At 36.4% G+C, this 16,947-nt stretch overlaps 1 protein-coding gene across 5 annotated transcripts in view; it reads right to left on the bottom strand.

The window, feature by feature from the left end:
- Nucleotides 1-16,947, bottom strand: part of LOC120537309 (fibroblast growth factor 13) — a 408,897-nt gene that overhangs the window by 170,737 nt on the left and 221,213 nt on the right. For 4 of the 5 annotated variants that reach the window (XM_039766164.1, XM_039766163.1, XM_039766166.1 and 1 more), the window contains one exon: nucleotides 11,500-11,667. The exons of the other annotated variant lie outside the window; for it this stretch is intronic. In XM_039766164.1, coding sequence (XP_039622098.1) covers nucleotides 11,500-11,667 — 168 coding nt within the window. The remainder of the gene's footprint in view (nucleotides 1-11,499; nucleotides 11,668-16,947) is intronic. 5 annotated transcript variants of the gene reach the window in all.

Here is a 16,947-nt window from a genome sequence, read left to right as displayed (position 1 = left end):
TTGTGAAGTTTGTATATTCTCCCCGAGTGGTCTGTTTTACTCCCACAGTCTAAAAACTTGCAGGTTAGGTAGATTGGCCATGCTAAATTCACCCTAGTGTCTGTGTGTGTGTGCCAGTGCATGTTCACTTTGCAATGGACTGGTGCTGTTCAGAAACTGTTCCTACCTCACATCTTGCTGCTTGCTAGGATAGACTTCCGCTTGCCCTGAAGCCTGCTCTGGAAAAGGAGACTGGATGAATGCTTGCCTAAGACATCTGTTAAGCTCTTGCCCCTTTATGCTACGTGCGGGGTAAATATTTTCCATCACTGAGACATGTGTGCATTATCAATCTAGCGGCAGTATAAGCAATTGTAAGTATCTTTTTTAATTATTATTGTCTAGTCGTGCACAGAACAAGACAGTCATTCAAATCTGCGTATTACCCTTCAATGTCAATAACAGTGCTTGGCAAGGACTTCCCAAGTTGAATCCATTCCACTGGCCTTGAAGGTTGCCATGGAGGAAAATGAATGAAGTAGTTGTCAAAGTGAAATGCTCTGCTGGTCCTCATAACAATGAATTTCTTTTTTCTTTTTTACCTTCTTAAAACAACATGGGTACACATTTCTGCAGTATAGGTATAATCTCAAGCCATGGATCGACACAACTTTATCTTGAAGAATAAATGTTTCATATTATATTATTTATTATTAACAAACACCAATATTCATTAAAATATTTTCCAAGGCTACTCACTACAAGACAGACTCGCAAAGAACAAGAATCTGTTTGCCAATACCAGATGCAAACCAGAAACCATCTCAGGACAGGGTACAAGTACATTGGAGAGCACTTTTACTGTTATTTACGTGGAGACGATTTTGAATCACCGTCCAATATAAACAAAAACATCACTGGGGTGTGGGTGCTCCTTGATAAACCTCACGCATTCATAAGGAGAATGCTTACACTCCATTTACATTGTACTTAATACCAGGATTTCATCCCATGTTAGGAGATGTAAGAGAACAAGTATATAATGACATTGACAACATGTGGCCTGTCAAAATTCAAGCCACTGTTTTATCACAGGAAAGAACGATTTGTGCATAGGTCCAGAGAAAGGAAAAGGACCAAAGCACACTCCCCTATACACTGAGAACTATATACCTTTGGATTATATTGTTTCTCCTCCAAGTTTCTGTTTCTGTCTGCCAGGTACATGTTATGAATATGAAAGCTGTCAATTTGTCAATACATTCACAGTGCACAGTACTATAAAGTAAGTCTCTCTAAGCTTTTCTTACAGTTTAAATTCTACCAGTATTTATTTTTCTGTCAAAAAACTTGACTCAAATTGTTGTACTAGAACTCAATGCTCTCAGAGAAAATCCAGGAGAACTATAAATCTCATTCTATAGTTTATAGGCTTTATGAGTTATCAGGTGAGACTAAATGAAAACAAGATTTTCAAGTTAAAATAATGAAAGATTAAGGGAGCTTTAACATTATTTTCAGAAATTTTATAGGAATACACTAAGCTGAATCAAGTCTTAAAGATAACTTTGCTTTTCAGCCTTTAACAATAGTTTTTTTAAAGTATAAATTGAGAAAGCAACCAGAAGGTTGACAAGATTTTGTTACTTCTGTTTTTAAAAAATCTCAATGTGACTTTTCAGGCAATCTTTTAAGTAGTGGAAACATGATGAGCTTTTGTAGATTGACTCTGCCGACTAACATTAAAAAATATTCCACGAATTTTTTTTTTTTATATGTTACTTACCCCATGAAATTTTTTGCATTTTTTGAAACAGAGATAACACACTTTCTGATAGAATGGCTGTCTAGGCTGAGCAATGCTGGAATGCAGCAAGCAATATAAAAACAACCATGACATAAATCTCATGTTAGTGTCACATAATCCATGTACCAAATCATGAAGTTGTATTCTCACATAGAGCAAAAGACAAGCATTTTTTGCTAAAACACTGTTAAATAAATACACCCGGAGAATCATAGCAGTGCATGCAGAGGAAACACATTCTCACTGGGCTTTTGATTTGAAGACCCACCTCTTTCCCTCATTCAAATGTCAAAGTCCTCTCTTCAATTAAAAAGCTTGTTTGCCCTTTGTGAACACATGACTGTGGATTATGCAACCCAAGTAACAAGAGATGTTTTTCATGGACGTTTTTATAACATTTGCATTAGTCATCATAGATGCTTATTTTATGAGAAAGTTTGTTATTGCCATCATTTTCGTGTAGAGTATTTTCTTAAATTTTTTAAACAAAAGGTTAAACAAAAGTCTTGCTGTTTTCAACACATAATTACCCATAGGAGATAAACAAGTCACTTTGATGTATTGACTCACCCTGTGCAGTGTTGGAACCTATCTTTCACCCAAAGATGCCAGGCTCTGGTCCCTAGTGAACTAACATTTTATTAACCAGAGGTGTAAAGCATGTATGACTGACTGCAGCTTCAGGAAAAATACTGTAGTACAGGACAGGAGTAAAGTTGTATAATGCTCTGGTGGGAAAGACCTGTAAGTGACAAAAAGGTATCTCTGTAAGTGTCCTTGGCTCCTTGAGAGAAAGAGATGATGGGTTCAAGAAAGACTGCAAGGACAGCTGGGATCACATGGAGATGTTCTAGGAATAAAGTCCCAGACATTCCCAAGAAAATCCCTAGCTTCAGAAGTAGCACAGGGCCTGCTACAGAAATAGATTCCAGTCCAGGTTTAAAAGCACTTTACAGCCAGAAACATTCTGAGCCTGGAGATTGTGTGAAAGGCAACAGCTTGACCGGCAGGAGGAACAGGGGGCCAATAGAAGGGGAAAAGGCAAACCTTTTGAACAGGATGATGCTCTTTGAATTGCGACTTGCTTGCCGAGTAGGCCAACCACCCTACCTGATAGATAAGGACCAAATCTTCAGTAGAAGGAGCAAGAGCGGTTGTAGACTTGTATTATTTTGTACCTTTAGGATCCAACACCCTGTGCTGTAAGTTTTGTTATAATAAATTATTGTAAATAAGTACTTTGGCTTCTTTGGGCTCACATCCAGTTGAATAGCATCCTCCTTGGTCACATGTGTTTTACACTGTGCATTTAACTATAGTACATCACATACTGTATAGTAGATTATATTTATATGCATTGTACAATAAGTGATTGGAAAAAGGCCCTCTGTGTGAACATCTTAAAGTTAGTGAAGTATAGGAATGGTAAAACAATTTCTGAAATTCTCCAGATTTATCTTGCAATTTTTGGATGTGTTAGTATTGTTATTATTTATTGATTTTTTTGTCATCATCATTTCAGCATTTGTTTGCTACTTTTTCAATGGCTGAGCTGGTTTCATGAGCATAGGTATATTACTTGAGGCAACAACTCCTGTTCTTAGTCAGGTGGCTTCTGACCTGACCTGTGCCCATAGCCAACATATGGGTACATCATGCCCCCAGGGAGATCTGGTTGCAAGTGCCCAAAAAGATACAACCAAAATAGAGTCCTTCTTTTGGATTCATGCGATTGGATCAGTGGCTGAAGTCAAGAAGGTTGGGGGAATCCCTCATGGAGAACAACATACAAAAACAAAAAAGTACCAGCTAGTTCTACTGAAGAAGAAATGAATAAATAAAAAGGATAGTTCTCTTCCAATATTGTTATCTATATAATTTGCTTTGCTCTGTTTATGTGGTTACTGTACATCTGTACATTTTCTGTCTTTCCCATTTTACCTAGGTGTCATTGAGGATAAAAAAGTGAATGCATTTTCATAAAGATAACAAGAACATTTCAAAGTGGTAGTGCTGACAGGATTGGAATGTCTTATTTTGCTGGAAGATTAGGGTAAATTAAAAAGAATGTAGATGAACAGTCTAGTCTGTTATCTCCAACGCTCAAAGTTCAGATAAATAGCAATGTGCCAGCCATGAGAACAAACAAAATGGCAGAAATGTGGAAAGGGGTCATTTTTAAACTGCTCAATGAATGTGAACATTTTACCAGTCACAGCATTTCAGCTACACACCTATAAGGGTTTCAGCAAATCATAGACTGTCAATAAAGATGGCTAAAATGAAAGACAGAAACCATGAACCATCCACATCGCCAATGTTATTCAAATTAAACCCCCACAAAATATTTACCTTTTATTGTATTGAGTTTAGGCATATTACTTCCTAATGAGTATTTTACTAGTTTATTTTATAAAACGCTAATGCACATCAACAACCTCAGTTACAGGAGTGTGTTAGAAGCTAATTAAGCATACTTCCAAAACTTGTCAATATGAGGAACAATTACAGTAGTCTGAAGAAAAATAATGGAATACTTTTATTTGTAATGCCTAATGTGTTTTACCACACGGGATTGGCTATGGAAATGTGTATTTTTTTCTTTTTCTGTAAAGGGCATTGTGAAAGTGAAAATTATGAAATTATTAAAACTCAGACTAGCATACATTGTCACACCACATAGCCCCTGAGAATTTCATCCAACTTATCCCCCCATTGAAAACCCCAACTACAGATATTAACTTGATAACTCTTGGGTACAAAATAACATTCATAATACAAGAAGTCTGCAGTATTAATTTGGTAATGAACTGGACTTGAATACAAGACTTTCACCTAAGATCGAATGTACCATAAACTCTTGTAGCAGTTATCCATCCATCTTCCAACCCGCTGAATCCAAACACAGGGTCACGGAGGTCTTCTGAGCCAATCCCAGCCAACACAGGGCACAAGGCAGGATCCAATCATAGGCAGGGTGCCAACCCACCGCAGGACACACACAAACACACCAAGCACACACTTGGGCCAATTTAGAATCGCCAATCCACCTAACCTGCATGTCTTTGGACTGTGGGAGGAAACGGGAGCGCCCGGAGGAAACCTACGCAGACACAGGTAGAACATTCAAACTCCACACAGGGAGGACCCAGGAAGCAAACCCGGGTCTCCTAACTGCGAGGCAGCAGCGCTACCACTGCGCCACCGTGCCGCTCTGTAGCAGTTAAACATCAAATAAAATGGTGTGATTTATAGCTGTACAGCATTGTGCATGAACTGCATTAAAATATATTTTAGTTATTAAAATGCTATTACATGCACCTTTGTTTAAAGTACTTTTTGGAGGTTGATCCAGATATTTTTAAACTAGTCCACAGCCTGTCAGATAAAATGATAGAAATTGCAGGGAAATAGGACATTTTTATGTCATATCTAAAATATCTTGATACATACTATTAGGTATTAAAAGTGATCAGGAATATGGTAAGTTGGCCTGTAGTTTCACTTTATTGTTAACATGGTGTAATGTTGCTGTCAAAAGTTGTGGATGCTCCACTTAATCCCACCCACACCAAATCTGCTAACGTGTTTAGAGAAGCAATGTAATAACGCTTACAGGTAATCTAGCAGTTTCCCCAAGAGATCATAGTTGCATCCCAGTTTGGTGCCGTTCTGCCTAAAGTGAAATACTTTGTCCTGTGGATGGTTCTGGTATTTCGTTATTGTTGTTGGTGTATTAGACACAACAAGGACATGTAGCAACATTATAATGTAAGCATATTGTTCTGGTATTGGCGCTGGAGTGCTTTCCAAACATTTCAGGCATTGGTCTTTCATGATATATGCAGCAGAATCTTTGTCCCTCGATGTAAAAGCAACAGGTAAACAAAAGGGAAGCATCTGCAACAAACAAAGCTGAGCTTTTATATTTAGAAACATTAATATGGCACTGTAGTCTATTATATAGCATCATTGTAGCAAATAAACCCTGTTGGTGAATTATAATTACCTGCTGTTCTTAAAATTTGCAGCAAGGAAAACTGTCAGAGTTAAAGTCAGCATAAAAACATTGATTTGCCATGAACGATTTAAGCAGAGAAGGAGAAAATAAATTAAACATTTTTTTGTTATCAATCCAGTCACGTCTGCAGACAGCTGCACTACACTGAATATCAAATCTGTAGTTCACATATTCACAATGCCAGTAGCTGATCAGTACTTTGGCCTCCTACCAACATCCAAAAAAGCATCAGGTAAAGAATATAAAGAGGCAGGTGGGTATTTGTGCTTTCAAATTTCTTCACAAAACTGTCAGATATCTGAAGATTTTATCTAAATGTAATTTTGTCCTCAGTATATTCTTCCTGCTTGTGTATCAGATAAATTATGCATTTTTGTTATGACAAATGAATACCAGCAATCTGCAGTCTCCTAATCCTGCAAGAAAAACCCCCTGGTAAAATATTGCTGGTAACAACTTTTTCACTTAGTCTCATATATGCTGTAGAGTATTATATATAAGGCACATTATATATTTCAAAATATGCATTATAATTCATGAAGGACTGCAGAACTGCCAGACATTCATTATATACTTACAGCCTTTTGCTGTCCTCCAGTCAACAAATCTGTAGTAGTAATCTCACAGCCTCCATGATCTGAAGTTGCCTATGGTAATGTTTAAATTGTTTGAAAGAGTCTGGAATAAAATCCTACCCTGCCTGGAGGCCCACTGCTGAAGAACTGTTGTGACAAACCAAATCAAATGCTGTAGAGTTAAAAAGTCAAAGCAAACAATCCATTGTTCAGAAACAGGATCCATGCTACAATATTTCTATTGCATGCAGTCTTTTACCATTTTCTAAGTAATCAAATGAGTTTACTTTGCATGCACACAAGGGATACATGGTTGAGTAGTGTCACAGTATTAATATTCTAGGTCCCACTTGTACTTCTGCTTGCTTACTGTGCAGATGGCTGATCTTGGCATGATGCAGCCTTAGTTGCTCAGATGAAATTTGGCACATCTCAGGCAGGCTTCCACGTCAGTATTCTTTGGTGTACATTTGCTTCTTTGTTGGTGTTGTGCATAGAAAGCGTAAGAAGGCCTACTGACAAAGGAGCTGGGTTCTAATTCTAATTCAACTTGTGATCAAAGCAAGTCACCTAGCCTGTCTGTGCTCATACTGTGCTCTATATTTGCACACTGATGAAGAATACATGCCAAGTGCTATCAGATCCTTAACTGTAAAATGGATTTAAACTGGTCAATGCAAATTTGTTCCTGTGCACGATATATTATATTGGAGTATCTGTCAATCTTTTAGCTTCATCTTTTGGCTGTGAATTGGTCTATAGGAGTTAAAAAGGAATACAAGGACATTAATAAAACTAATATTTTGAATATTTATTAAATCTGTTCATTAACTCATTCATTCATTGTTAAATCCAGCTTATTGGTGGAGACTTTTAACATCCCTATATAGGGTACAGACTACAGAACTCCCCCAAAACTCATTCTTACCAGGCCAATTAGAATTGACTGTCACCATAATCTACACATACTCAGGATGTAAAGCCAGAGTATCCAAAGTGAATGTAGGTGGATATGGAAACTCCATATACAAAAATGTCACTTGGGCTGAGATTACAATTTAGGTTTCTGGAAATGTGAGACAGCAGTGCTAAACACTACTTCACCATGCCAATGATATATTTTAAAATTGAATGTACCTGCAATTACTAATTTTATCCCAGCGAAGTTTTGCTTTTTCAGGTGGATGTGACTTTTAAAACAGGAGTCCAGATGCAGCTCTGTCAGCCTCCTTAACCCATGACATAGGAACAGCACGACTAAAGCATGTCACTTATGGTCAAAACATTCCAGAAAATTTACTTTCAAGCAGGGGTGTTGCTAAAATTAATGTAATTACATGATGCAGCCAAAAACTTATAATCAATATTCAGAGATTTTAAGTTTAACTGGCTTTAGTCTTAATTACAAATTTTATTATGTGTAACTTTCAATTAGAAATGACAGCTGCAGTGTAACTAAAATAATGACAAAAAAGCTTTGATGAAGAAGTTAATGGATCTTATCAATAAGCACACTGAGCTTTTCACAACCATGCAGTATTTGTTTTTAAAGTGCTGTCTTTCTCAAGACTGCAGTTTGATTCTATTTTCACAAAGGCATCCAACGCAAAAGAATATTTTTCAGCCCATAAATCAATGCTTCAGAATCATAGTGATGCCATTTACTTTGCTTCTTGTCAGAAGAAAGCTCTTAATTCCTGAATGATATTGTAAATTAAAACATTTGGTGATTTAATGAGAGCTAAAGAAACCAGAAGATGACATCATTGTTTGAGCAAGTTTCTTTTTTAAGATGGAGCTGCAAGTAGAGCCTAGAGACAACTGCTTGTCTTAAGATACAATTTTTCAACTGAAGTATATATATTAAGAATTCTTCTTTTGCATTCATCTGTTTTTTTTCCAGCTGCTTTCTCTGCTGTTCACTGATGTTGATTAGCAGCCAGCATAGTGTCATACAGCAACTATCAATCTACTTTTTCATTCTTTACTCATCTTTCAGAAGGAAATACTGCTATCATATGAGGGTAAACAAGTAAATTAATTTGTTATTAAATCAAGAAAGAATATGCTTTTTTATTAAGTGCATTGGAGAAGTTTGTTAATGTCATTTTGCTTCTGTAAACACTTCATATCATTCCTCAAGCTTTCTTGTGTTCTTTTAGATCAATGTGTGTAGCTCTGATCACCACCTCTCTAGTTATGTTTTAGAAGTTACATTTGTCTACATAGAAACAGGTAAATGTCGCCAACATGTTTTGCAGATTTCACCTAGAGGACTTTGCAACTACCTAGCTATTTTTAGATTATTAATAGGTACTGTTAAAACGTTTTTAAACACCATAAAATGTTTCCTTTATTGCCTTTCTGTCACAGTTAAATTATTTGTCAATCCCACAACTTGTGCATATGCATGTTTTTCTTCTTTTTGCTTTTTATATTTTTATTTTAGTTTGTTTTTTTCATGCCTATTATTTGTGATCCTCAGGGAAGCTAAGCTGTATATGCCACTGGGAGGCTTCAGTAGGTGACAATAAGTAAATCTTATGTGCCAAAATTTAAGAAAACAGAAACTGCAACTGCATGGTGTGGCAAAAAGGAAAAGCATTGATTCATTGGTCCCTACCTGTTTCATTAAGCGATTTGGTCTTTTCTTCTCAAAAATATACTAAAAGGAAAGGCTGACCAGCCCAGACCTTGGTTTAACTTCAATTAAGAACTGATTCTTGATTTAGAAGGATTCACTGGTTATAGTCTGCTTTGGGATTTTTTTTTTTTTTTACTATGGCTTTGTATAGCATCTATATAACATAACCACCTAGCAACTTCCAATTGAGATTTTTTTTCATCCGATTAGTTTGTGACTGTATACTATACTTGAATAATTTACATATTTAAAACAATGAAAATGAGATGTACAGGCTGATAAAGACGGTTGCAAGGACTGCAGTTACATTGTACCTAGGAATAACTGAAGATAAACAATCCCACACCAGAAATGTAAAGGACAGAGATAAGTTAGGGTCTTAGTATCAGTTTGCTAATAAATTGTTGTCATACAATGCAGCCAAAACAGACTAATTTATTCATACATGATTGTCGCAAGGCATGTAAAAAATTCCAATCAACGAATATTTTACAAAATATTTTTTAAGCAGTAGTAGATTATTATAGCCTCAAACACCATATTTTTTCCTCATACTGATTTCAAAATATTATATTCACACGGTTATCTTATAATGAACAAATTCTGCTGCAAATGGGACCAGAGTTAATGCTCTATTTTTGCCTCATTGTTACTTGTACCTCATTGTCACTTGGCAGCTGGTTGAGAAAAAAGAAAGCAGAATCTTAACAGGCAAGAGCATTAAGAGCAAAAAAAATTAATCAAAAGATTTCATAATTTCCCAAATATTATAATTTCAATAATTGTAATTTGCAGTTCTGAGAGGACTGCATTTTATACTATTAAAACTGCTAGGACTACAGTCAGAGAGGAGAAATATGTCTGATTAAATACCATCTGCCATTAATAGCACAATTTATTCATAATTAAAAGAACAAATCAGTTTCTTAAAGTGCCTTTCACAGGGTATATCATCACAATGTGCTTCACAGAGAAAATAAAACTACAGTGACACAAATTTGTAAAACTGTACCCAGAACTAGAGGCAGCCAAGTAGTATATGCTGGTTTCAACTTTTCCATCAGGTTGTGGGTCAAATTTGTTATGTGTGATTAAGGCACTATTAAAAAATTCTCTGTTCATCCCAAGATTCATCTTTCAAACTATCTCTATCTCTATGTGAAGCACAGCCACTGGCTGTCATTTTTGTCCACCAATAAACCGTACCCTTTTATCAAAAAAACTAATAATTAATAGTCACAATCAGGTCTAACAGTCAGCAGATAAGATAACTCTGAAACAGCAACATACAAGCCATGTATAAATCCCAGAAACACAAATAAAAAAAAATCCATTAACTTTCAGGATAATCAGAATTTTTGTTGTATAATATATATATATATATATATATATATATATATATATATATATATATATATATATATATATATTAATACTTCAGTATAAATAAGTGATTTTATTCATCTACAAGCATGCTACTTTAGAATAAGGTAAGATTTTAAACTTTATTTTATTTACAAACCTGTGTATCTGAAAAGAAAAAATAATTCTTAAGTATTGGCATCTTAACACTCTATAGTACTGCAATGCAAATTGGGATGCAGGTTATCATGTCATAAAGGCAATGCAGTCACCTGCATGCACATCTTTGTTCATAGGATGCAAAGTAAGCACCAAGGCAACGCAGCGTGCAATGCAACAAAGGTTCTTCTTTGGGTTTTGATGGACAGAAGCTGCAGCGAGGAAAACTAATTTGAAGGTATTTGCAGGAAAGTGGGGTGGAGGTGGAAAATAAGCAAGGAGAAGTTATGGAACAGGAATGGGTAATTAGGCCAGGACAAAGTGAACCGCATGGTTGCGTGCTTGAGTCTTACACAGAAAGGGGAGTGTATCATCAGTACAAATACAGGCTGATGAAATGTACGGAATTTCAGCAAAGCAGAAGCCACATATACCAGGGTTCAGACTAGTTAGGGAAGCAAGCATGTCTTAAACAGCCAGACAGGGCAGTGTAATGATGAAGATAGCAAATAAGAAAATGAATGCAAATTATTGCAAGATTTGGTCTTTTTTCAATTCATTTATGAATAAGCAAAACTCAAAATTATATTTTTAGTACTTTTAAAATGGGAAGGGAAAGCAGCATCATTTTCAGGCCCCTTCTTGGCTAAAAGAGCACATGCGTTTTAGGGGAAAAAAAAAAAAAACTCAAACGGCAACTGTGTCCCACATTCATGGGTGGTAGTAGAGGAAAACAGCAGTCCACAGGCAAGGCAGAGGAGCCACACACAGGCAGTGTGGCAAGATTCCTCCCGCATTCGCCAGAATGACAAACAGTCAATGCACATCACAAACGGAAGGAGGAGTGGGCAGGCAGATTAATTAAAGGAAATAAAAGGAAACTGCAGAAAATAAAAAAAGTATCATAAAAAAAGCCAAACCAACTTAAAACATGGATGTCAAGAGCACAAACCTTCTGGCTCTGTGTTTTCTTTGAGGTGGACTTGCTTCAGTGGACAGCAGAAGATTTCGTGACACTTAGCACGAAATGGGGACTCTTTTTTCCTTATATCCGCAGAATGGATGGAGTCCTGCCGCAACATAATGTACTCCTGGGTACCTGGAGCTGCATCATCCTGAACTGTGGTTACACCATAACAAAATGAACTGAGGTTAGAGAGCTATAGTTAAAAAAAAACAAGTAAAAGAAAAGAAAAAAATGCAAGCCAAAGAAAAAATTATAAAAAGAAACATTATTTTTTAAATTTAAGAGTAAAAAGATAGAAGAGAGAAGAAACAAACCAATTAAATAAAACAATGCCTGGTGTGGTGAAACACTATTGAAATAATAGAGAAAAAGAGTAAAATATATGGTGCCAGCAGTCAGTGAATTATAGGAAAACCCAGTTGGTCTACTGTTGTTATTCACAATTGTCCATTTCCACATTTCCCTTCTAATCTCTGTTGGAGCATGAATGTATAGTAGGATTTATGGCATAAAAAAGTTTCCAGCGTATAAGCAACATTGTTGCTTATTGCACAGTACCACTGTGTTCATTTTATCCTTTGGAGATGTTTTTGGCAGCAAACACGGAAGACAATGCAATCTATTTTTTATGGGTAGTTTTCAAAAATGTGCTAGACAAAACAACAATGACAATAAAAAAAATGAAAATAAATTACATCTTCAGCAGTTTTTTTTTTTTTTTTGGTACAAAGACTTCTAATATTCAAGTGGTCAAATGCTAGTGTCATTAAATGTCTGTTGAACTGTTACAACAGTAGAACAATCAACATTGCACATCAAAGCCGCAACAAAATGCTTACAAATGGGAAATCCATTTAAATCGATGCAAGCCTATGTAACTTAAACCAAACTTTAGCTGGTTTATTACATGCAGATATGCAAAATGTCAAAAAACATTCAAGGAAAGACACCAGCCCACACACTATTTATGGTGTACCAATAAGAAAGAGTAGCACAGCTGAAAATGGTTGTCTTCAAGGCAATTGAAAGAGGAATATTTATGCCAAGCAACATTTAAAGTAAAAATCAAAGATTGGGAAGAAAAAAAATACACGTTGGTAATTGTAGGAGACATCACACAATTAGTCATTTGGTGAGTGCTACAATTTTATATAAGTTGTTAAACTATAGTAGTCTCATGGAACTAATCTAGTAGATATAGATATGTACAGGGGTGGGCAGAAGTAGGTTTAAAGTTGTTCATATTGAACAGACATGCATGTTAAGATGAGTACAATAGCTTTATTAACTCAATAGCTTTAACAACCAAGAAGAATGTCACAATGACACTTAGGTACGTTCAGTCTCGTAAATGCTCAAATACAACTGTGAACCTACTTTTACCCACCCTGTATAGATACAATACAGCAATAACTGAATGAAATCAAAGGTGTCCACTATATCATCAAAGCTATTCACTTCTAATTGACTTATAAAAAAACGAAAAAGCTAAATTGAAAATTTATAATAAAGCACATTCATCTTAGCCATCTACTGTAGTAGTTTCAGAGGAAAGATATTTAGTATAAATAACACTGCACGCTTTTGAGACAGCAGCAAAACTGATTGCAGCTGGTGTCTATGAAATAAACATATAGTAATTTATTTTCACTTTGTTTAACTAAAAACATACAGTATCCCTCACTGGCTCCAAGGCAGAATGTTGACTGAATATTCTGGACTTCTTTATTGACCATGCAAGGAAAGACACATGACGCTACCTGCACACATTTCACGAAATTTCCTTTAACACTAGAATTACCAGAGCCTATGAAAAAACTCGTAAATCCATTCTATCTTAAATCGCTTCGCACCTCTCCATCAGCATCTTTTGTCCTGTAAATGTGTTGATAAGCAGCAAGCAGCCTACTATCACATCCCCCCACCCCGCACAGTTTTCTCAGCTCAAGTCTGTTTATCTGCATGTCAGTTGCTTAGAGTTGTATAGAGTGAAAAGTCAAGCAAAATGACACCTTTTATAAATACTATATCGTTATTTGGAACACTTGCATTTCATGTGTGTTCCGTATCTACAACGATCTGTGTAAACACATTGTTAAAACAGAAACGTAGACATGAAGTGTATAATGTGTGAAGCCTGAAGTCCAAATATCAAATAAACACTTTCACAAAAGGTACAAATATAACAGAACAAGTGCACTTCTATTCAAGAATATAACTGCAGAAAAAGAACCCGCGTTAGGGTGCGACATTGCAATGCATTTGCTATGACCGCTTCGGTAGTGCAACGGTAACAGCTGTTAACTGGTAATCAAAACTTGAAGGGTTCGACCCCGGACGAGTCCATTTTGAGAAGTGAGCTGCCCTTATTCTTACTATTTTAGAATAAAAAGATACATTTGATACAAGTTTGTAACAGCCGGTGTAAATTTATGTTACTTGTAAAGGTTAGCTTTGTTTTTTTTATTTTTTATTTAGTATTATTCTCTCAGTCGCGTTCACGAAACTACCCCCATTTGACACTGCTGTTTTCACATAAATGCGCTATAACAGAGGTGAACTCAGATCATGACAACGACGATGGTGCTACATTGGTGCAAGAATGCACGTCGTACTTTTGCCATCGCTGTACTTTGTATATGTACACGGGAAGCTCTGCACTCTACCTGTGACTTTACGCTGTAGGAAGTAAGTAAATAAATAACAGTAAATAGGTAAATAACATTCAATATGGCTCTTATATACAAAGTACAGCGATGGCAGATTCCACCTGCAGCTATAGACTCTTGAATATGCGAGCAACTCTCCACACTAGTGTTTAGATCTGGACGGTGTATGTGCCCCCCAAAAAAAATCTAACTGCATTCTCGTACGTTTGCTTGCGTACTAAAGCAAGTGGGAGTTCAGGGTGATGTTTTTAGATGGGTGCAGAATTGGCTCAGACACAGGAAGCAGAGGGTGATGGTGCGAGGAACCTAATCAGAACTGGCCGATGTTAAGAGTGGTGTTCCACAGGGGTCAGTGCTAGGGCCGTTGTTATTTTTAATATATAATAAATGATTTATATAGAAATATAAGTAACAAGCTGGTTAAGTTTGCAGATGATACCAAGATAGGTGGATTAGCGGATAATTTGGTATCCGTTATATCATTACAGAAGGACTTGGATAGCATACAGGATTGGGCAGATTTGTGGCAGATAAAATTTAATGTCAGTAAATGTAAAGTATTACACAAAGGAAGTAAAAAGGTTAGGTTTGAATACACAATTGGCGGTCGGAAAATCGAGAATACACCTTATGAGAAGGATTTAGGAGTCATAGTGGACTCTAAGCTATCAACTTCCCAACAGTGTTCAGAAGCCATTAAGAAGGCTAACAGAATGTTAGGTTATATAGCACGATCTGTGGAGTACAAGTCCAAGGAGGTTATGCTCAACCTTTATAATGCACTGGTGAGGCCTCATCTTGAGTACTGTGTGCAGTTTTGGTCTCCAGGCTACAAAAATGACGTAGCAGCACTAGAGAAGGTCCAGAGAAGAGCGACTAGGCTGATTCCAGGTCTACAGGGGTTGAATTATGAGGAAAGATTAACAATTTAAGCAAAAGAAGATTAAGAGGTGACATGATTGAAGTGTTTAAAATTGTGAAGGGAATTAGTACAGTGGATCAAGGCATGTATTTTAAAATGAGTTCATCAAGAACATGGGGACACAGTTGGAAACTTGTTAAGGGTAAATTTCCCACAAACATTAGGAAGTTTTTCTTTACACAAAGAACGATAGACACTTGGAATAAGCTACCAAGTAGTGTGGTAGACAGTAAGACGTTAGGGACTTTCAAAACTCGACTTGATGTTTTCTTGGAGGACATAAGTGGATAGGACTGGCAAGCTTTGTTGGGCTGAATGGCCTGTTCTCGTCTAGATTGTTCTAATGTATGTTTTTATTCAAAAATAGTAAGAATAAGAGCAGCTCACTTCTCAAAACAGACTCGTCTGGAGCCGAACCCCTGAAGTTTTGTTTACCAGTCAACAGTTGATACCGATGCGCCACCGAAACAGTCGTAGCAAATGCGTGTCAATGTTGCACCCTAACGCGGGTTCTTTTTCTACAGTTATATTCTTGAATAGAAGCGCACTTGTTCTGTTACATTTGTACCCTTTGTGAAAGTGTTTATTTGATATTTGGACATCAGGCTTCACAAATTATACACTTCATGTCTACATTTTGTCAATTATTGCTAAAACATGAAAAACATTTCTGTTTTAACAATGTGTTTACACAGATCGTTGTAGATACGGAACACACATGAAATGCAAGTATTCCAAATAACGATATAGCATTTAAAAAAGGTGTCATTTTGCTTGACTTCTCACTCTATACAACTCTAAGCAACTGAAACGCAGGTAAACAGACTTGAGTTGAGTAAACTATGTGGGGTGGGAGGATGTGATAGCAGGCTGCTTGCTGTTTGCTGTTTATCGACACATTTACAGGACAAAAGACGCTGACGGAGAGGTGTGAAGCAATTTAAGGTGGGACTGATCTACAAGTTTTTTCGTAGGCTCTGGTAATTCTAGTGTTAAATAGAAATGATCATGGATTTTCAGATTTCATTGTAATATATTTATTGGTTAGGAAATTAACCTTCTCATTAAGCAAGAACGAATAACTGACATAAAAAATGTACACACTACAAATAAAAAATGAAGTGAAACTTTGTCTTATTTAAAAAAAAAAAAGATATTCCATTGTTTATATATGTGTGTTGTCACATGTGCGTTTGGTAGTCACTTCATGGGCTCAAATAGATGTTCAGTTACCTGCTGAGCCAGGGGTTGGCACAGCCCTGTAACTCTTTTTCCTCTCTCCCTGCAGAACTGAAGAATCCACACAATAACATCACTTCCAGTTCCAACACTCAAGAACCCACCTCTTCATGCCATCACTTATGGTTCCAGAATGCCTGTTTTATCTTGGTGGGGTAATATATTTTGCTCTATTTTCCCCTATTGTATTATTAATATGTAGCCTTAGAATGCATAATCTCAAAGACTTACCACTGTTTATAAGGTATTATTGTATATAACTTATCCCCACCTTCCCTTCTATATCTATAACCTCAGGAAATTAGATGTAGTGAAAAGACAAGCAGGAGTTAAGTTACACATAAAATAGTGTATTACTGATAATATTCATAAATAAAAACAAAATGCAAAGTACATTTGAATATTGCCAACCATACAACCTGATTAACTGGTGATGTGTAGTTCAGGCGGCACATAGACTTTTAATTACTTAAAATGTCTCTAGTTAAGGCATCATTGGTGCTCAGCTTTCAGCCACATGTCTGTTCAATATGGCTGCTGAGCTGTGCTCTTCACTGTGTTGTCTTCATCATCACAGGTTAGCAAGAGATGCTTCTTTCAGAT

Source organism: Polypterus senegalus, chromosome 10 (genome assembly GCF_016835505.1).
Source record: "Polypterus senegalus isolate Bchr_013 chromosome 10, ASM1683550v1, whole genome shotgun sequence".
NCBI lineage: Eukaryota > Metazoa > Chordata > Cladistia > Polypteriformes > Polypteridae > Polypterus > Polypterus senegalus.
The sequence above is the reverse complement of the archived record's forward strand: the minus strand, read 5'-3'. Positions and strand labels throughout refer to the sequence as shown.